Below are 21,911 nucleotides of genomic sequence, written 5' to 3'. Positions count from 1 at the left end.
CAATAAGAGATGCACAAAAGTTCAGTAGTATAACTACAGTGTTGCACAGTTTTTTAAGATACATTTTTCAATATGTCCTATCAAGTGTAATTAACCTAGGAAACTTTGTCCTGTAGATAATTAGTTGTCAAATATCATTCCTGGAATCTTTCTGACAAAGATCCAAGTAAGACAGTTTTACATTCTGTAAAATTTACAATGCTAAAATATATTAAGCAATCAATATTGAATAAGAATATATGCTAGTGGAATCCTAAACCTTTTACATTTTAAAACCAGATGAAGCAAGGTTGAGGTTTTTGTTGCTCTGTTAACTTGTCTGTAGTGTAAAATGAAAGTGTACTGAGTACTGTAATAAAACAGTTTAAACAAAACCATGCATATAGAGAAAAAAAAATTAAAGGTTATCTGTCTTGTAAGTGTATGCCAGTTGTGCTGAGAGCCTTTTTTACTCCCCCCCTCCCTTACTTACATTATTGTCATTGATAGCAGAAATCTGCCTGTTTTGATCCTTGGAAACATGTTGGAGCCTTTGCTCGTGCATTTGGAATAGCCTTTCACTAGAAAAACCTAGAGGGGCTGCAGCTCAAGTTAATTTGCTTCCTTTAGACACAAAAACTGAAAGTTGGTACTTTGAACTCATGTAAGTTTTTTTAAAGGCCTTTATGGGCTTGTACCTTTTCTTAGTGTGCTTTAAAATGCAGCAAATAATGTTTCTAACTGTACTTCCCACGGAAACATAGTTGGGTTTTGGACAACTTTTACATTTTTTCCCTTCATTTTTGCTTTGTAGAAGGCAGTGTTGGTGTGTGGCTTGCTCCTCACCAGATTGTCTGATGATCAGTGCAAGGCATGCACGTTTTTTCTTTTCACTTTTTCCAGGTTTTCTAAGTACATCATGTTGTTAAACACTCAGACTTACCAGTGCATCCTGGGTTATCAATCCTGGTCATTGAATCATAGAATATTCTGAGTTGGAAAGGACCCACAGGGATCATCGAGTGCAGCTCCTGACCCTGCCTGGGACAGCTCCAGGAGTCACAGCAGGTGCCTGGGGGCATGGTCCTTGACCTGTGGCCACTGTCATTGTCAGTCTGTTTTTCAAGCAGAGTGACCTCATCTAGGTGACACCTCCTGTCATGTTGGGTTGAAGAAATGTGAAAACAGGAAGATGTTCAACAAGGATCAAAGAACTGTCAGAGTTGTAGGCAGAAATAATTTACTGCGCCAGTGCAGGACAAGGAATAACTCACTTGGTATCAGTTCCTCTGAAAATACCCCAAACATTACAGTGGAAAATTGGTTGAAATCACAGTGATGTCAGCTCATGTTGAGCTGTGCAGACAGGGCTGTGATACCTGCCCACCATGCAAAGTAATTCTTAATCAGTGCATGTAAGGCTGTGGCTGGGGAGCACTGTAGTTTGCTGTCCACAGGGCTGCTGCAGAACTGCCCTCTGGTCACATACCCTAAATTTCTGAGCAAAGATCAAGTCCAGCTTGTCCCACTAATAATCATCATTCCTCCCACCCAGCTTTTCCAGCACTGGGGTCGAGGTTCTTTATGTAGTGTGGGTTTTTTACAGGATGCCAAGTGTTCATAATTAGTTTGTCTCCCTTAACATCCTTTTGGACTTTACCTGCTGTTATTCATGTACATAACAGCCCCTCTGTTGTGTACAAGCATTAGAATGGTTGTAGTGGAGAATGTCCTACATGAAGCAGTTGCTGGATGTCACTCCACTAATAACTATTCCTGTCTGGTTAAAAGTGATATGTAAATTGTTGAGTTTCTGTGCTAGGGAAAGCAGTAATTAAGAGTGAAAGTGCTGGAGTGGAGTGTTGGGTCTGGTGGTTTCTTGGGCAGTGAAGTGTAGCAGAGGCAATGGTACACACCCTCTATTTAGAACAGAAAGGACCACTGTCCTAATTTCAGCATTTTTTCTATTTCATTCTTGATGGAGGAATTTTGAGAATTTTATATCTGTAGAGGTTTGGGGTACCAAGCATGAGGTGACTGAGGGCTGGTTGTTTGTGGTGCACTATCCTGTGCTTCATGCAAACCTTCCCTTGTCCTCCAGTGCATGTTTTGGTCCTTGACTGTGGTAGGTTCTAAGAGAATGTGTGGGACAGCCAGACAGGAGCTCTGCCTTCTGGTGCTGCCTCTGCTTTATAAAAACAGAGGCACTGTCTCTGGGACAGGTGTATCTGCTTCCTCCTGAGATGGGGAGAAATACATTCTCCAGCGCTGCATTTTCATTTTAGTGGGAGATAGCAGGACAAGTAGGACACATGCAAATAGAAGTAGGAGCTGCTGGGTGTTCAAATAAAATTGTTATGCAAAGCAGGTTACAGAATGGATTTTGCAAGCTGTGAATGTCTGACCTATGGGCTGTCAGGCATGTGTATTTCCCCAGGGTATTTTCAGTTTTACTGTAGTGACCGGCTTCATTTGTGTTGTAAAGCTCTAAAAGGACAAACACATGCTATGATTGCTTGTTGTTCTTCATTACCTTTTCCAGTTTTTGAGACACACTATCAAGTTCTGGCTTACAATGGAGCCAGCACAATGAGAGAAGTGCAGAAAGTAAGAAATGTATAATTTGGATATGCTTTGCAGACTGCCACAAACCCACTGCTATTTCTGCTGTTTCTCTGTTAAGCTTGAAAACAATTCTGAAACACTCTCATTGGAATGTTTAGTAGCTCTTTTTTATTATTTTCTGCTAGTGACTTTCAGCCTTCATCCCTCAGAGTTTATGCCAAGAGCTCTTACAAAAGCTTCACAATTTCATTCCAGGACTGAAAGGTTGTAGTGGGCTGTACTTGGATAGATAGTCTAGAGCACATGATAACAGATGTGTTTTATGCTTGGTGTCCATGTTCTAAACTTGAAGTTGCAGTTTGAAACAGCCCTTGTAAGATGACCTGGAATTTATAGCATTGGTGTTTCCAGCAGATACAGGAATAGAAACCAGGAGACCTTACTCTGACCTGTAGGTAAAAAGACTTCTTTCAAAAATTTTCTTCTCAAAATTGAGGCTTTATTTTATGGGCTTAAGGCAGTGTGTGCTCTGTTCTTTATGTAGACATATACATATATGCACTTGGGTTGTTTTGGAGTCTGGTTTTGGATTTTGAACCTTTCCCAAATAGAGCAGGTTTGTACTCAGAATTCAAGGCTGTTTTCTTTCCTCAGGAAAAAAGAGGGAGGATTGCATAGAGCTCTCTAGCTTCAGCACATGACCTGTTCTTCAGTTTGTGCTTCACCACAGGTGGTTTTGCTGGGACCCTGTTTAATCCTAAATTAAGCAATGCTAAATAAAACCTCAGTGAATAACTCATTCACAAGCAAATGCCCAGCCCTACTAATACCTGAGTGAATTAATCCACACTGCACAACAGAAAACTGACCAAATGCTGTGCTTTTCAGGGCTTCCAAATTTGGTGTGGATTGGGTTTGAGATTAAGGAAGGATGTTTTGTCTTCTGTTTCCTGATAACATCCTGAGCACTACAGCGCCTGTCCTGGTCTTTACTCACTGTAAACTAACCCGTGGTCTTTGGGGGAAAAACAACACTCCCCTTCCTCTTTTTAAGAAACTGCTCTTGTGAATCCCTGAGCATTCTGCCCTCCACATATTCAGGCCAAGCTGTGGAGCTCAAGCTGTGCTAACAAGCTTTTTACTGGTTTGCACTCCATTTTGATCAGGCACTGGAATGAGACTGTGCATTGCACCATCAATTGTTGAAGTAGTCCTTACATTATGAAGTTTGTCAGAATTAGTGTTTAAGTACCATAAAAGTTGCTGAACATAAAATGAATCCCATTTCTGAGTCCCTGCTGATTCAGAAGCACTTGGGGGTCTTTGAGATGTGGAAAGCCTAATTAGAATGTAGCTGTAGCTACTTCAAGCTCTGTAAAGCTATTTTTATTTGAGTTGTAAAATCATTAGTAGTGATTTTTTTGCTTCAAGCTGCCATGCTTCCTGTTAGGGAGATTTTCCATCAACCTTTTTGAAAACAGATGATTTGTGGTATCTACAGCTTAACCTTTATCCGGGTGGTAGTAGTGGGAGGACTAACCTGAAGGGAATCCTGTAGTCACTGGGGCTGACATCTCTCCATCCACCACAAGAGCAGAGGCAGAACTGGCATGTTTGTTATCATTTTACCTCCATTTGTTTGTGCTAGTGGAAGTTTCCTACACAAAAGGAATGCAAGACCTGTAACAAAGTTTCTTGAACTTGATTGTCTCCTTTCAGGATCTCCATTAGATATTTTGGGGCTCACTGCAGTATACTTTAAAATACTGGGTTTTTTCCTTCCATCTTTGTGCCACATGAACCAAAAAAGGTGAACCATAGGGAAAGAGAATTGTTGTCTAGATTGGTTTTTTACTTCTCTTTTTCCTATTATCCTTAATAAAAAACTCTTCACAGTTGAAGACTTTTGCCAGAGGGAACATGGTAGTACCAGCCTGGCAAGGCCTGGGAGGCAGGGTGAGTTATTCTGTGCTGAGTTCTGTCCTTGTGGCTAGACTTGACTGTGCCTCAGCTAACATAAAGTTGTTTCAAGTATTCTTGTGTTACCTACAAGAAAATATAGGTGATTTTGTAAAAGGTTGAATGCTAATTCCTTGCTCCAGTCCTCTCTTTGGAATTTTCTTTGTTACAGCAGATTTTACTGTGCTTGCCAGTCAGTGCAACTGTGGATTTCTTGATGACTTTATTCAGCGCTCCTATGGATTTGAGTTTGGCATGGTGAAATATTGCATGGAATTGCAGTGACAACTCGTCTTTATCTCATGCAGTTAAAAATAACATCATTTCCTGCAATCTTACCCAGCTACTTCTCCCCATTAACCCTTTCAGAAGTTTAGGGTAATTCTGACTTTATCTGTAAATGTTAATATTGCAGAAACCTCCAGCTGTGAGTAGTTTTGTGCAGCAGATATGGAGGGCAATATTATTTCAGGTTTGAAAAGGGAAGCTTAGACCCTGGAGTGGCCTTGTCCTGTGACTTTATTGTTAGTTTGTTGTCTCAACTTTGTAATGTATTTTACTTTGGAGGAGTTTCCATGTTCCTTCAAGATGAATGGAAATAACTTAGACATAATTTCTTTGCAAAGAAACTAAAGCCAGCAGTTGGTAACCCAGACACCAGCCTTCTGCTTTGAGAAGATTCAGAATTTCCTCTCCTGGACTCTGCTTCCAGCTGTTGTGGTAAAAGTCTGGGTGTGTTGAAGCAGCAGTGTCACTTCAGATAAGACTTCTGACAAAAGCACCACTGAGGCATGGGGAAGAAAGACCCCTGGACTTCATTGTGGTGGAGAGACTTTCTGAATTATTTTGAGTTTTTTTGGTTTTTTGTGCTCTTCTTGTGCCTTTAAAAAGCTGTGGGTGGAAGAAGTGTTTCTATAGTGATAATGGGAATTGAGGAGAGGGAGAATAAAAACCTGTATCCATAACACATTACTACATTATAGAGCAATCTACATCCATTATTTAGGTATTATATTGTAGTGCTTGATAGTTGAGTGCAATTTAAGGAACAATCTTTCTCTGGCTGTTTTCGTTAATATTTGCTCAGTGGTTGTTAAGCATTTCCACAGCTTTTTACATCTACCTAGAGAACAAGTATTCACAGCCTTAAAGGATGTCCAAACATGATACTGTAGGCTTTGTTCTGAAAAATGTGGATATTTTGCTTTTCCTATGTGTTATCATGATAAATTGAATTTAAGGAAAAGCCTAAAATATTTCAGCAGTTACGTGCTCTTGAGTCACCCTAATTGTCCAGTGTATCTTTATGTATTGAAAGTTTGCAGTTAAAATTAACTGTTCTCTGTGTGATGAGTAAATCAAGAAAAGAAAAACTGATTTGCTCTAGTCTGAGTCACAGTGTCATTTGGATGGGCAGATTTCCCCAGGTTTCCTTAAGATGCCATCCTGCCTCACAGGCACAGGCAGGATTCATTTGTTCAACACCAGGATGAGACAGGAGCTGCAGGTGACCAGGCCACGTCTTGGGTTGTCTTTGCCAAACCCTGAAGAAATGAATTTGAATGTCCTGTGGTGCCATTACAGTAAATTTGCAAACGTGAGAAACAACACCTCACATTTAAAAATTTTAAAAGGTTTATTGAACCACAAGAAGGGACTGAATAAGGAAAAGGGAGAGCACTGTGTGCTTAGCTGCAGCCAGAGGCACAGGACTCACACTGTGACAACCCTTGTGCAGTCCTTCCTGCTCAAACCCTTCTGATGGTCAGAGATCAACTTTCAACATTACAAAATTTTTATATAACAGAACTTTTTACATTCAACATTTGTGAAAGCCAATGTCACACTATGTATTTATTACACAGAGAACAAAAATGTTTTCTGTTGGGCTGTGGTGAGCTTGCTTTGTTGAATCCAGACAGCTTCCCTTGAAGCAGTTTTTACTTGCTGGTTTATATCTAGTTTGTAACTCTCAGAGCAGAAAAGGAGCCATTTTTCTCTGAAATGAAAAGCAGTGTTAAAGCACCTCTGCTTTAACACCCTCTCTGAGGGTAAGAGCCCTGCTGCCAAGGGCCGTTCCACCCTGGGACGAGTAATTTCCAGGCTTACAAATTCAGTTGCAGAAGTGCTCCCTTTGAAACATTTGTTCACTTAATAAATTTTGTTTCCTGCCCTAGTTTGAGTGTCATGAGTGCTTTCCTTGGATTTTTTAGACTTTGGGAATGTTTTTAATGTACTGCTTTGTTTTCTTTGTGGCATTGTCAGTGTGACTTAGTGGAGGAGAGAAACTACTTTGGCAATAACAGGTGCTGCTGCAGCAGTTGTGTTGCACTTTCTGTTTCAGTTAGCACGGTAAGAGTCCCAAAACCTTGGAGTTCAGGGGAAAGAGGAGTTTCAGCCAAAACTCAGAGCCCTCTCTGAATACATTTTTTGGGGATTATCTCTCCAAAACTGAAGCATGCTGATTAATTTGGCTAAATTCACAGCACATAATATTCAAGGCATTATATTTAGTTTCATGTTAGCATATGGTTGTCAGCTTGAGAGCCGAGCCAGATCTGCTTGTTATGTTCCAGTTTAGTGCCTTGTGTTCCTGACAGTGGTTTGATTTTGAGGGGTTTGAGGCTGTTTACAATTCCCAAGGGTGTGCTTGGAAGTACTCGCTAGGTATGGAATTGAGCATGGCTGGGGATGGTTGCTCTGTGTGGACTGTTCTAGCTGGAACTTGGGAACTGCCTTGCTGCAACTCTTCTGCGGTGCCTCTTGCCCATTTCCATGGGAACAGATGGGCTTTTGTTGATAAGAGCTGTCATCAAACTGGGAAACTGCCGGGTGCAGTTGAGCCACTCTTACTGTAAAGCAGGGCTGACTGTGGCTGAGGACATCACATGGCAGTATGGCTTCAAATGGAGGGATAAAAATATCCTTCCTCCTTCCTCCTCTCAGCCACAGATGCCCCAGTATGAAAGGAGGAGTCACTCTGGCATAGACCTGGTTGGATCTATGGCAGCCGTGGGATTGGATGCAGAGGAATGCTTTAGGTTTTGACCTACCCAAAGAGCAGCAGTTTTGAACAGTTGATCTGAAAAAGTGCTTCAGATTTTTTGTAGATGTTGAAGGCTGTCCAGTTTGGAGTAGTGAATCCTTAAAGTTTCATTTTGTTACTTAATTTAGTTGTGGTTTTGTTTTGTACTTAGCAAATTATTCAGAGCAAAATCTAGTGATGCATGTGATACTTAGATTAAATTTTGTAGCTTCGGTAAATCCAAGTAAATCTTACTGTAATTCATTTAAGAATAATTATTTTTCTTAGAGTCATTGCACTGTTTTAATATCCAGATTATAAATTTTAATATGATTTATCATCTGGAAGTCACTTGAGATATAGAATAGATGGATTTACTGGGTTCTTTTCATAAAACGTTTTGCAGTAAAATGGTTTAATTACTTAAAGTCAGTTCTTTCATTTCAGTGGATTTATGATTTATAATCAGAGAGCAGTGTCAGATGTAAACATCAAAGACAGATACATTAATGCACAAGATTCCTATGTGTTCCTGAGTTTTTAGTTACATTTCACTAAAGAATGTTAGTAGCATAATTTTTTTTGAAAGCTGAAATTTTACAGGACTGTTCTGCAGTTTTCATGATAATAGCTCCATAACTTTCTAAGAACTACCAGAATTCCAGCCTTGTGCATGTGACTGCAAAGTTGTCCTGAAATTAAGGCACTTCAGTCCAAGTCAGTTTTGCTTGGCTGGGTTGGGGGCAGCTCCAGGGGTGTCTGACCCTGTCACAAGAAATGGTTTTGCAGATCTGTGTAGTGGAGATGACTCGTGCTGAAATGATACGGGAACATGGAGCTTTGGAGAGCAAACAGCGTGTTCTGTTCTCTCTGGAAGAGGCAGAAAGGGGAACCCAGGGGTGTTCACAGGGTGAGTTCTGTGCATGAGCTCTCCGGTGTCCAGCACAGGGCAGGGATCCCTGGCTGCCTGCCAGGGTGTGGATGGAGCTGTGACAGCTCGTTAAAGTGATCCTAGAAAGGACAACGGGCTGCAGATAGCGTCAGCCTGGGGGTGTGAGGCAGGAAAAGGTCTTGGGAGCAACCCAGCCGCTCATGGAAGGCTCATCACTGCATCACAAGTCCCCTGAACAGGTTGGATGTACAGATATGTAGGCAGTTACCTTACCCTGCCTTTAATCAGCTATTTTTTATTCTGGTCACAAAGCTTTAATGCATCCCTCAGCACTGCTCCCTCGCTGGCATTTGGCTTCAGGCCAGGCATTAATGAGTACCCCAAGCCCGATGTGATTTGGCTCCTCCAAATCTATTAGCATATCTTCAGAGCAAGATAAAACTCATTAAAATAATTTACATTTGGGCGTTAGAATTAATGATAACTTTTTAATACCTACAGCCGAATCCCCAAATCTGAGGTACTGTCCTTCAGGTGAAACTACAATTTACCCATTCTTTCTGGAAAAAGAACAGACTGCCAGATCCTTTAACTGTTCTCTGATGGTGATGAAACAAGTCTGTAGCATGATAAACATGAGCTTATCAAAGCTTATGGGAGACATCTCTGATAAAGGAATGCATGCTCTTGTGTAAGATTTGGTTTATTAGAAATCATATTAAAATATGTTGTGTTTGAGTTGTGTTCTATTGTGCAGGACTTTAGTGAAGGCAGCTTGAGGTACAGAACAGCCCCAAATGACTGATTCTTGGAAGCTATGTGCTGAAATCTTTACATGACTGAGTTACAGATCTGGGCTTCAGCTCATGCCCTCCCTGGTCTCTGCACAATTCACTTTTACACACCTGTTTTTGATCTCTGTCATCCCTGTTGAGTCTCCCAGAACTCCTGCTGGTGTCTCTCCCTGTATTTGATGCTGAGGAATCAGTCCCTGGCCAGGCTGCTGTCCCACAGCTCCGAGGCAGACCAGCAGACATCAGCTGATCCAGGGCAGCTCTCCATGTGTGAGCTCTCACCTCAGAGCTGTAACAGAGCCATGCTTGAACTGCTCATGACCTGTGCCCAGATGGTGCCAGCTAAAAGACTGAACTCTGCTGTGCATGCTGGCGCAGTGCTTGTCCATAAATGCATGGAAGCCCAAAGTAGTAACTGCACAAAAGACAGCTTGAATGTTTCATCCACATGTAAGGATCTTTTCAGTGTTAAAGCCTCTTCAGCTAAAAATATCCAGAAATGGGCCTTAAAGATGGGTGTCTTTGCTCACCTAAGTTCTGTAGATGTGGCCCTGCTGCTGTGTTAGCTCCCCAGTGGAAGTGCTGGCACCCAGGGAATGTACATCCCACCAGCCTCTTCCCTTGGAGTGGAGGAACATCCAAGTAACCATTAGCCCCTGTAATTTGCTGAGGAAGCTCATATTTTGCACTCTTTCATTTGCCACATTTCATTTCAGTAGGTTTTGAGGTTTTTCGCTGTCATACATAGCAGTCAGTAGTGAGGCAGATCTAGGGTGTTGGTGTGTCAGTTTTGAAAGGCAGCAAGCACTGATCTTTAGAGTTTAATTTTCTGATGCACTCCAGTCAGCTGTAAGAATGAGACATGCACTTGCAAATTTTTGTCCGGTTTTACTTTTACTTTTTCCTTTTTTTTTAAATTTCCTCTCACCACCCTTGAAATTAAGAAACATAATGGCATAGCAAAAGAGTTAGTTTGAGGGTTTGTTGGATATATTCTCCATAACTCTGTGTGTGTAGTATGTGATCTCTGGATCTGCCTTCGTGTTTCTTTCTCTTTGCATTTCCTCATTTTCCTGAGTTCAGGCAATGCTAATCATGTGATACTTTTGTGACTTGAGGCTTTTTTTTTTTTGTGTTGACAAACACAACATCATCTTCAGGAGAAGTAGTTTCAAACAGTAGCATGGTTTTATTTACAGAACATAATAAAATATTGGAGGGACTGCTTTCAGTCAGTGCACCAGGCTTGCCTGTTGCAGCATACCAGTTGACAGAAATTCAATGAAAAATAAAGCATCAAAGTTTTTAGAGCAAGTATGCTTTGAAATATCAATTTGTGCTTTTTAAAACTACTTTTTTATGTGGCTCCTCTCTTGTGACTCCTGATCTTTCATTCATGTTCAAAATTACAGCAAGAAAAGCATCCCCTTCAAAAATAAAAAGAAGGAACTTTGTTCATCTACATTTGCTGTTTGAATGTGTTTAACTTCATTAATGTAAAAACTGCTCAACACAAATGGGAAGAATTAACCTGGTGCCTTCATCAGTCTTGCTTGTATCTTGAATGTATCTCAAGCTTAATTTTTGTTTCCTTCCTTCAGGTTTTGAATGAAGAATGCGATCAGAACTGGTACAAGGCAGAACTCAATGGAAAAGATGGCTTCATTCCCAAGAACTACATAGAAATGAAACCCCATCCGTAAGTAGAGCTTTTGGGATGGGCTCTCCTGCTCTTACTCTGGGCATCCTCACAAACAGAAGGATGGTTTTCTGCTAAAATTTTACCTGATCCACTCAAATGTACAGACAGATAAAGGATGGCTGGTGAGTTGTGTGTCTCTGGCTGTAGTGTTTGCTTTAACTCCTCCCACAGCAGCTGCATGGCAGGGTGTTTTGGGAGGCTTTTCTGGTGCTTACTCTGGTGGTTTTTACAGTCAGACAGAGCAATCTTGAGTTAGCAGCCATAAACCAGCAGAAAATCCTTGAGTAGTGAGTTTGTACTACCACTGCCCCAGGAAAAGTGTCTGTGTTCTTGTGATGATTCTCAATTTTACTTACTGAGCAGCTAAGAGTAAAAATCATGGCATTCACAGCTCTGCAAAAGGTGAAGGGTATTTGGAGCTGAACTTGTAGTATGTCTGTCACATCCTGACTATAGAATCACAGAACTGTTAAAGTTGGACAGGACCTGTAACAGTCATCTGGTCCAACACCTTCCTCACAAAACAGGCTGACCTCAAAGTGCTGTCACACAAGTATTGTTGCCTTGAACTGCTGCTCCAAAGAGCTGTGTTTGAGTAACTACTTCAAACCTTTCCCCCTAGGTGTAATGAATCCAGCCTATGAAAACTGTAGCATTTCGTGATTGGGTATTTTCTTTGTGTCAGTTCATGTGTTTCTGCTGTCTTCTGCTAAACTTTGCTTCTCCAACCTTTGAGATCCTGCAACATCTGAACAAGAACAGCAAGCTCTGGGTAACAGATTCAAAGGGAGGTTTAGGAGGGAGAAGCAAAACCTGTAATCAGAGGTTTTACAAGAAGCTGTAGTGTTTCATTTGCTCACAAAAGCTGATGATTAATGTAAATGTTGACTGTCATTATATAATGAAGATATTGCAGTTAAATGCAATCAAGAATTATTTTTCTAAAGGCCCTTTTGAAATACCAGAAGGAAGCTTCTGAGGGCCTGGCCCCAAGAAGGAAGAAGTGTCTTACTTTAGGGCAGCCAAGTGGGAAGTGAAGCAAGGACACACAAGAAAATTCTGAACATTTTTAAAGCCTTGTTTGCTGTAGTAGCATGTCTGGTTTATCCTGATTGTACCAGTCCAGTGAGGATCACAAATCCACATTGCAATGTCTCTCATATTGATTTGATGCTTGTAGCTTCTCATGACAATTTTCCAGGCATTTGAGTTATCCTGCAGTGATGTCTCCTGTGATGATCAGTGTATTCTGTGATCTTCCATGGAGTTTTGTTTTACAGGAATAGAGCTGTCAGTTTTTCACCTTTTCTGTATCAAAAGGGAATGGACAATATTTGAGCCTGCAAGTGGGTGAATTTGGTAGTGGTTTTTAAGCATAGTTAATTTGATTTTATCTGAAGATGTTTTAAACTGCTGATGGCATCTGGATGGAGGCAGTGTCATGTGTCAGCAATGCTGAAAGTCTTAACTACTGTATTTTAACAACCCTGGGAAATGATGCAAAAGTTTTTATAGCTTAATGTTGGCTTAGCTGTATTGCAGACCTCTCTAGTCATACAGGTCATACAAAAAGCAAACTGCAGGCAGCTGAGCAGTGAGAATGTTCCTTTACTCACAGTATCATCAAATTGTTTTCAAGAGGTTTTGGAAAGAAAGCAACTGAATATGGCTTTAAATCCTGTCCTAGGATCCAAACCTTAAATCTTCCAGCTGCACAGCTGGTATTAAATGCCATGTTTCTCCTTACTTGTATTTTGCAAATCTTACAGATCACTTTGTAACTCCCAGCAAATGAAGCTGAAAGGAAAATGTGGCACTTTTCAGTGACCAGACTTACCTAAGGATTAACCTGAAGGGTTAATCTGAATTACCACCTCAATTAACAAAGCAAAGACTGAGCAGAGGTAGGCAGGACAGAGAAGAGCTACAGGAAGCTCTGGGCAGGGAAGTTTTGGTGAAGTCACAGCAGCACCTTGCTCTGGAAGGGGGCAGGAGAAGACTTTGCTGTTTATGAAACACAGCATGGATCTGATCCAGGCTATCTCAGGTCTTTGTGTTTGTTATCAGCCTGTCCTGGGGATATTGCTGAAGTCTCACTTTGCAGCATTGTAATTTCTGTGGAGGAGCTCGGCCAAGTGAGATGATTGTGCGAATTGGAGCCGAAGGAATTGCCAAAGTGCCGATGGAGGGGAGGCTGGAAGCGATGAGAACTGTGCTGTACAATCAGGGCAGCTCCCTCTGGCTGTGCAGCATCAGCAGGAATGCCTGCTTTGCTTCTGCAGTGCTGGCAGGATGAGTTTCACCTGCATTACAGAGCTTGTTGGAGTCGAGCCTTGATTATCAGGCTTACCCTGCAGAAGAAAAGTTGTGGGAATGTCATTGTTACTTTGCTGAATTCTCCGCAAGTGATTTTTGACATGCTGTGGTGTTTGTTAATTTTTTCAGACATTCTGTAGCAAACATATGTGCACAACACTTCTGCTGCTGTACAGCTGTGTTCTTAAGTAGACAGTAGTCCTGCAGAATAACTTTGTTTCAGCTCTGGGGTTTTCTGTTCATTTAATTCAGGTTCTTTTTCTCTGGTTAATGTGGTAGTAAAGCTACAAAACTACAAGGAAGCTTAAGAATTGTGAAAGATTTTTAGTCTTTCTATTTGAAGTGCCTTAGAAGCAGCTAGCAGCACAAAACTTAGATAGCTTGCCCTTGTCACTTTGGAAGTGTTATTTCATTTAAAAGAATAGTACACTTCTACTTTGTGATTCAGTAAATTTTGGGAGAAAACAGGTGAACTGTGGAGGCTTCAGGAAGTATTCTGTTAAGCTCTTCAGGCTTTCCTTCTTACTTTATAGAGAAAGGTGAAGTTGTTTTTTGTTTGTGTTTAAGATGAAACTGTCACACAAGTAATTGAGAATTATTTGAGAAGTAAACAGGATTAAGACACTTAGTAAACAAGAAATATGGTGAGATATCTAAAATCATAATATAAAGCTTGCTTCAAGCAGCATTTGGCAGAGAGAATATTCAGGTCTTTTTTGTCTTTCTGACAGTAGTGCCAAAAGCCTAGGAAATTAACTACTACCTTTGATTTCTGAAGGAGTTTCACTTAATAGTTTCTCCTGGTTGATTTTTGTGGGCAGCAGTGTGTGCAGTGAGGGGCAGATGGGTCTCCTGTGGTGATCTGCCACCACCTCACCTCAGGCACCAAGAAGCAGCACAGGTGCTAAGCCACCCAGAATGTACAAAATACCATGAAATTCTTAACCACTGGGAATAGGATGGTTTAGGGAGGAAGCTTTTTCTTTTTATTCCAGGGGATAAAAACACAACGGAGTTTCAAGCAAGTGGAGTATGGTTGGTAACTGAATAATCAGTCCTTCAGCTCTAGAGGTAGTTTGCCCTTACAGAGATAGATCTGGTGACTTCTTGACGTCACAAGAGCTCCAGCTTTTCTTAAGAATGACTGTTTCAAGAAGGATTCTGCAACTCCTGCCTTGTTGCTGCAGCAAAGCCTTCAGTGCAGACAGTGGGCTGTGTGAGTGGGGCTCTTGTTACGAAATGCTCTCCTCTAAGGTCAGTCATCTGCGTGGGTGTGGGTGTGATAAGTGCTGCTGTCCTGTGTGATCTGTTCCTCAGAGCTGAAAGCTCTGCTTTTTAGTTGTGAAGATGCTTCTGCTTTTCTCATGCCATGTGACCTACCACTCATCCCTTCTTTGCCTTTAATCTTGGATTAGTCTAGAAATGCAAATGTAAATGGGGGTAAGGATCCCGTGACCAGTCTGTTGGTCAGTGCTGACAATCTGGTGGCCTGAGGTAGGTTCAGCCTTGGTGTCATCATGGTCAGCCTGTGGCTGGTGAGAATTTTGGATATGGTTTGCATGAGGCTGCTCCTTCATGTGACTCTCCTGTGAAAGCTGCTGGATTGTACTGCCTGTGAGAGAAAACAAGAAAAGAGGCTCCTGAAACAAGTGTCATCAGCATCTTTTCTGGAACAGAATCCATGCCTAGCTCAGCACTGCTCTGCAGTGGAGCAGAGAGACCTTGAAGGAACTTTTCTCACTCACTTGGTCTGTAAGTGCTGTCCTGGCGCCTGTCTCAGCTTTCTGACAGATGATACTTGTCTTGGACTGTAGGACTCTGGTAGGCTCAGAGATTGGACTCTGGGATGCAGGAGCAAACAGCTGCTGGATGAAGATACTGATTCTCTCTGCCGAGGTAGATGTGCCTTACCACCGGATCTGAAAGAGACAAGAAATTGATTTGGATACAAAATGCACTTTCCATGTGTGCAGGATGGGGCAGTGCATAGACAACATCTTGTTTCTGGAGCTGTGGTGTTTCTGGCTCTTCCATGAATGGATTCAAATTCTTAACTTTTCCTCCTGTTTTCTTTTCCTCCCCACACAGGTGGTTTTTTGGAAAGATTCCCCGAGCAAAGGCTGAAGAAATGTTGGGCAAACAGAGACATGATGGTGCCTTCCTCATCAGGGAGAGTGAGAGTGCTCCTGGGGACTTCTCCCTCTCAGTCAAGTAAGTCATGCCCAGGAGCAATTGTGTGCTAATCAGGCATCTGCTGCTCCTTTGGAGGGTGAGTAAAGGGCAGGTGATTGTCAGCCCTGAGGAGCAGGAATAACCTCACAGGTGTCCTATAGCATTCCTGTTCTAGTGACATTTATTCCCTCTCTAATAGAACAAACATCTTTGCTCTGCTTTGCAGTGAGCCCACAGGACTGACCTGGTGGCTCACACAGGCCCAGGCAGTGTCTGGTGGCCTCTTTGTGGATCCCATTCCTCCCTCTTACAGCCACAAAGCACCCAATGTGGACAACTTCCCATCCTCCTTCACTCCTCCTCTGCAGTGCAAGTTATTACTTTATCTTCCCTCTGTGTTGTACATTTGCAAGTATATTTTTTTCTGCTTGGCACATGCCTTGGTAATATTCCCACTGACTAGCACTGGACATGGAGCTGTGAAACCAGAGATCCATTTGAACTCTCACAAGTCTATTCCACATGGCTTAGGAAGAAATTCTTCTCTTTGAGGGTGGTGAGGCTGTGGCACAGGTTACCTAAAGAATCTGTGCCTGCCCCATCCCTGGAAGTGTTAAATGCCATGTTGGACAGGGCTTTGGAGCAATCTGGTCTAGTGGAAGGTATCCCTGCCCCTGAGAGGAGGGTTGGAATGAGGTGGTCCTTAGGTGATTCCCAACACAAGCAATTCTGTGTTCTCTGATCTGAAGTCACTCAAATAGAGCTATTAGAAACTTGAAAAGATATGTGAAGTAATTTAATGTAGGATGGGGATGGGAGGGAATCTGTCCTCAGCAGGTTGATTTTGGCTTTTTTGGTTTTTTAATTATTTTCTGTAATCTTCCCCTTTTCTACCATAAAGAAACAAGATTTTCTTTAGAATTCTTACGACATTTTTATTATTCATGTGCAATTCCAGCTGGCTCTGTTTTCTGTGGCTGTCAGTGATCCATCTCAACAAGATTTGTTTCTTTTTTTTTGGTCATCTTTGGTTTATAACCAAATTTTTGTCCTTCTGTACAGCAGCACTGAGTCATGCCAGCAAACTGGATTAAAGCCACTGATTTTAGAGATGTTTATATTTCTGTCTAGGACAGAGTCATCCAGGCTGGAATATTAGATATGAATGGAAGCTTCAACTACAGAAAGTGCATTCCTTTAAGAAACAGAAAGTTACAATGGCATAGCTGGGCCTGCCTGTTCAGCCTGGTGTTGCCATCTGGTGGTAATGTCTCAGTTGGGTGGTTTTTCCTGTGTGTATAATTTAGGAAAGTCCTTTTCCTAAACAGTGATCTGTAGGATTTGGAATGGTGAGAAGCTCAGAGGTTGAGGAAGGCAGAGCAGAGGCAGCACCCAGGAGTTGTTTCAAGGCAGTGTCTGCTTTCCCCACTCAGGTATAGGTGCTGTGCATGCCAAATGGGAACAGTTGTCTTCTGTTTTCAGTGTTTTAGGCTGAAGTAAGATTTCCAATGTGCCATTCATCTGGAAAATCCCAGTGGACCTCTCCAGAGTTTCTCTTTATTCAGAGTAAAACCATTGCAAATGTAGCTTCAGTTGAATGCCATCACTTGTCGGAAAAAACACTGAATTTGTTTGTTAACACAGAATTGAAGTTCCTGGTTTATGTGTGCAGCATCATCTTTGAACACTTTGGGGTTTGAGGGGTTTTTGTCTGTTACATTTTGTTTTGGGCGTTTTTTTTAAGACCAGAGAGGTCCATTTGTTTCATAGGAGAGTCTTTTGGCCAAGTCCATTCTGGTTGCCAGAGGAGCCAATTCTGCCCTCCCTGTGGCAGTGTTTTCCCAGGTATTTGCATTGCATTGTAGCACGTCCCCAGTGGTGCTGTGGGAGGGAGGGACTGGGACTCTGAGAAGCAGAGGGCCATGGCAAGAGTAGCACAGACTGAGAGTGGCTCGAGTCAGCTGTGAAACTGCTGTGAAGTTCTAAACCAACCTGTGAAGAGCTAAACCAAAGTGCTTGTGCTGTTTATCTGGCACTTCTGTGTTTGAGGATGTGAAGTGGAAAGCACCAGGGTGCAGCTGTGTTGCTGTGACCTTGCAAAGTCCCTGGCATTTGTTCTTGGGATTCTGCACCATCTTCATCAACACAGGTGATGCTATATGTAACATACATCAAGAAGTAGGTGTGATTCCAGTTATGGGCTTGCAGCTGTGTTACCAGTGTCATTGACAGTTTTCACTGTGCCCTGAAGGACCTTCTTGTTCCATACTCTGTGCTGATGATCCCAGGAGGAGTTCCCCATGGCTAATAATGTGCTCTGTGTTCTTCATTCTTTCCACACAGGTTTGGAAATGATGTGCAGCACTTCAAGGTGCTTAGAGATGGGGCTGGCAAGTATTTCCTTTGGGTGGTGAAGTTCAATTCTTTGAACGAGCTGGTAGATTATCACAGATCCACATCTGTCTCCAGGAACCAGCAAATATTTCTCCGGGACATTGAGCAGGTGCCACAGGTAAGAGAAGTGTCCCTGTAGAGTGCCCTGGTCAGGCAATTGCAACCACAGTCTGAAGTGGGATTGCATTTTGGAGTAAGAAAGAAGCTGACTGATTTTTTTTTTCTTGTGAAAGTGTATCTTTAGATCCTGAAGTCAAAATTTTACTGGTAAATAAGCTGCATTCTTGTGCAAAGCCTACCAACACTCCTGCTCTCCCTGGAGTTGAGGCAAAATGATTGTTGCTGCTTGAATGTTTGTCTTGTTTTAATGCTTATAGATTCTGTTGCAGGAAGATAATTTGATTCCTGTGGATTAAAAATGGATTTGCTCCTGTTATAGGGCACAGTTTAAAAGGGAAGGGAATTTATGGCTTTATGGTTGAACTTGCTGATCTTAGGCCTTCTTCAGCCTAAAGAATTCTGCAATTCTGTTCTGATTTATACCTGATCATAGCCAGAAGTGCAGCCCTCAGTGAGGCTTTGATACTGGGCTTTCCTGAAGAGGTGGTTACAGCATATGGAGAATCTCTGGTTTGGATCTAGCCAGTGTAAAGAGAATCCAGAAACTGTTGTGAAGTGCCAGCAGAGCAGCTTGTGTATATCCAGCTCTGTGTTTTGTTCCATTTCCCAGGTCAATCAGAGTGTTGTATTTCAAGTAACTGCATGTTTTGTCAGTTCTGGGTAAATCCTTTTGCTTCCTTGTACGGCATTCCGCTTCTAGCCTGAAGACAAGGGTGTGGCATTTGTGCAGCTGTCCAGGTGCCACTGGCAGCTTTGTCACAGTTTGTCTGAACTTAACACTTGGCTCTGCACGGTCAGGTCAGGGATAAACAGAGGGGGAGAAAACAGCTGGCTGAAAAGGACAAGCATGAAGAGAACTTCCTGGCCTCACAATTTTAAGACTGCAAATGTATTTTAAATGAACTGTTAGCTTTTCCATCAGAAAGGAAGACTTGCTGACCAGGCAAAATGTTCTGTGACAGAAGAGTTAAGGAAAATGTGTAAAATGTCAACATCCAGTTTTTAGGGGGAACTTTGTGTAGATCAATAATATTTGTGCTGTCAATTATGAAAACAGGACAAGTAAACAGCAATATTACTGTATTGCTATAGAACACAGATTTACAATAGGCCATGAAGAGTGAAAAGTACTAGAAAAACATCAAAATCATCTGCTCTATTTCAGCTGTTTCACAGGAACTTGACCTTTTTCTGAGGTGTTCTACAGCCTGTCCATTACTGTTTTAGCACCTCGTTGCAGCTGTTGGGAGCTGGCTTGCAGGAAAAGGGAGTAGCCCAAATATTTATTGTTAATCTTCAGTGTAAGACAGCTTCTGCCCCGCAGGAGCAGGTGCCTGGAGTGCCCTGGGTGATTCTCACTGTGTGTGTTTCTTGTTCCCCTTTCAGCAACCAACATACGTTCAGGCCCTGTTTGATTTTGATCCTCAAGAGGAAGGAGAGCTGGGCTTCCATCGTGGAGACTTTATCCAAGTCCTTGACAATTCTGACCCCAACTGGTGGAAGGGAGCGTGCCGCGGACAGACGGGCATGTTCCCTCGCAACTACGTGACCCCAGTGAACCGGAACATCTAGAGAGAAATATTAGAGATTATTTAAGGAAACCAGAGAAACAGTAAATACACATACAGAGCCTAACTGCAGCCAGTGACCCAAACATCACACGGCGGTAAAACCAGAGTCACCTGTCACCGTGAGGTGATCCTCCTTCCCTCACAGCGGAACTTCAGGGGCGGGGGGAAGAGTTCAACTTACACACCAAAACTTATCTTAAAGGAAAAAAAAAAAGGAAAAAAAAAAAAGGAGAGAGAGAGAGAAAAAAAATGAAAATAACAAATTTCCTCAGCTGCTCCTGGGTTATCCCCTTTATTCACTCTTGTTGCGAATGAGTGTTTTAAGGTCACTTAAGGTCTCACCACCACAACTCTTCTTGTTTCCCCCTCCTCCTCTGTCCATCAGTGCATGAAGTTTTAATGCCATATAAAGTCCTAGCCAATGCAGTTAAAGGAAAAGGGAGAAACTCTGCTGGTATTTTCTCTCTCTGCAAACGGTCTTCATTTGACATGAAGGGACATGAGAGAAGAACCAAATCCACAGTCCTGCCTTTCAAAAAAAACAAAAATCATCAGTTTCTGCTTTTGCCTTCAACATTCAGCATTTCTTGCCTGGGAAAGATGAGGTGTTAATCTAATTTTTATTGTCTCTTCTCCTTTGGCACTTTCTTCTGAAGCTCAGCAGCTTCCAAACAGAGGAAGGGAGAAGAGTTGTGTGGCTTTTTGTTCTCTTTTTTACTTTTGAGTCACAGAGCTGCTTTGAGAAACTCCAACGTACAACTGAAGTCTATTAATGCTGTGCTGACAGCTTTTTTGTTTTTTCTTAAAGGTGTACGGTTGAGCACATTCTGTAATTTTTTCCATAGTGCCTTCCCCTTATTTTCTTTTTTATTATTTTTTAAGTTAAAAGGACAGTCCAGAGCTTTTCAGAGGATTTTTTTTTCTGCCTATGTGTAAATAAATACTATGAGGGAAGGGGGCAAAGGAGGGTGGTTTTATCAATGGACACTTGAGAAAAATCTACAGAGATGGAGCGTTAATCTTCAGATTTGTCTTACTGTTCAACTTCCCTTATTCCAAGGAAAATAAAATCAAGGCGTTCAAGTGGCAACTTAGGCTGCTCAGAGGTGGAGAGCTGCAACCAGGAGCCTCAAAAGAAGTAAGAGAAAGGGGAAAGTTCTGATGAGGGAAAATGAGGAAGAATATTTTGGGGAGGGAGGGTTAAGGGGGGGATTTGGGAAATAATAGCCCTGAGATGTCCTACAAAATGTACATTCCTTTGGTGGAAAACTTCATAATACAGAGAAACCTCAAGAAATAGTGCTTGAAAAAAAACTTTACGCTCTTAGTGAATGTTTCTACGTGATGCATGTGATCAGCCTGTCTCCTCGGCCTGGATAGGCAGTATTTGCAGTCGTGTTGCTCTTGAGAAGTGGAGTTGGCATCCCTGTTCTCCAGTCTCTCCTCCCTCCTCAGGTCAGTGTTCCTGTTGAAGTAGCTCCCCGCCCGCTCCCGTTCACAGCAGGCTGTGTGTGACTGTTCTCCCCACCCTGCACCCTGGGGCGTTTCTGGTGGCCCTTTGCTCCTCACCAGAGCAGTGTGACATTAAATTGGACAGAAGGAAAGCAATCAGCCTGCAGCACTCTCTGTGCCAATCTTCAGTTGCGTTGTTTTTCCCTTGGTGGCCGTTTGGCTGGATCCCTTCACCCCACCAACACACCCAACCTGCAGCGGAGATCTCCTCCCGCCCTGCTCAGCACGGGCAATCTTTTGTTGGAGGGTGCCTTTTTTTGTAGTAAGTGTTACAAAAGTTTTACTCCTGAGATGAACTCTGCCTTACACTTTGATTTTCCAGCAAATGAAAGAGAGAACTGCCCTGTAGAGTATTACTTTTTCCCCCTCTCCTTGCTAGCTGTCACTCACTTTCTTCCCACTTTGTAAAGTGATTGGAAAAGGAATCTATGGCATTCTACACCTGGACCATTTGATTGTTTCCTTATTTTGGAATTGGTGTATATCATGCAGCCTTGCAGACATATGTCTTGTGTGTGTATATATATTAAAAAAATTTTCTGTGTTTAAATAAAAAAAAGGCCTATGTACTTAATCCTTTAACTCTGCAGCAGCATTTGGTAGATAGTAATTAACTGTGAATAATAAATATACATTGAATTCTTCACTTGAGCATCTGTCTGTTATTTCAGTCAACTGACCAAGCTATGACTGAGCTTGTAGTTCAGACCCTTCTGGAGTCTTTTGCTAAAAGGGGGAGGTGGTGTTGGGCTGGTGTGAGCACAGCAGCCAGGCTCAGGCTGTTGTGGTTTGAATCTGCTCCATCAGGGCCCTGCAGATTGTTTTCACTTCTGTTGCCTAAAGAAGAACGGCTCTGTTGGGCTAACAAGGTGTGTGGGCAGCTTTCTGCAGCTTCTCCTCAGCCTTTGCT

At 42.2% G+C, this 21,911-nt stretch overlaps 1 protein-coding gene across 1 annotated transcript in view; it reads left to right on the top strand.

The window, feature by feature from the left end:
- The window catches only part of GRB2 (growth factor receptor bound protein 2), a 47,676-nt gene extending 27,916 nt beyond the window's left edge, over positions 1 to 19,760 (top strand). Inside the window, exons 3-6 of the mRNA XM_058817537.1 lie at positions 10,816 to 10,913; positions 15,321 to 15,443; positions 17,748 to 17,916; positions 19,305 to 19,760. Of these exons, the coding sequence (XP_058673520.1) occupies positions 10,816 to 10,913; positions 15,321 to 15,443; positions 17,748 to 17,916; positions 19,305 to 19,490 (576 nt within the window). The 3' untranslated portion in view covers positions 19,491 to 19,760. The remainder of the gene's footprint in view (positions 1 to 10,815; positions 10,914 to 15,320; positions 15,444 to 17,747; positions 17,917 to 19,304) is intronic.
- Positions 19,761 to 21,911: the final 2,151 nt, after the last annotated feature.

This window comes from Ammospiza caudacuta, chromosome 19 (genome assembly GCF_027887145.1).
Source record: "Ammospiza caudacuta isolate bAmmCau1 chromosome 19, bAmmCau1.pri, whole genome shotgun sequence".
NCBI lineage: Eukaryota > Metazoa > Chordata > Aves > Passeriformes > Passerellidae > Ammospiza > Ammospiza caudacuta.
Note: the sequence above shows the minus strand (reverse complement) of the source record. Positions and strands in the feature narration are given on the sequence as shown.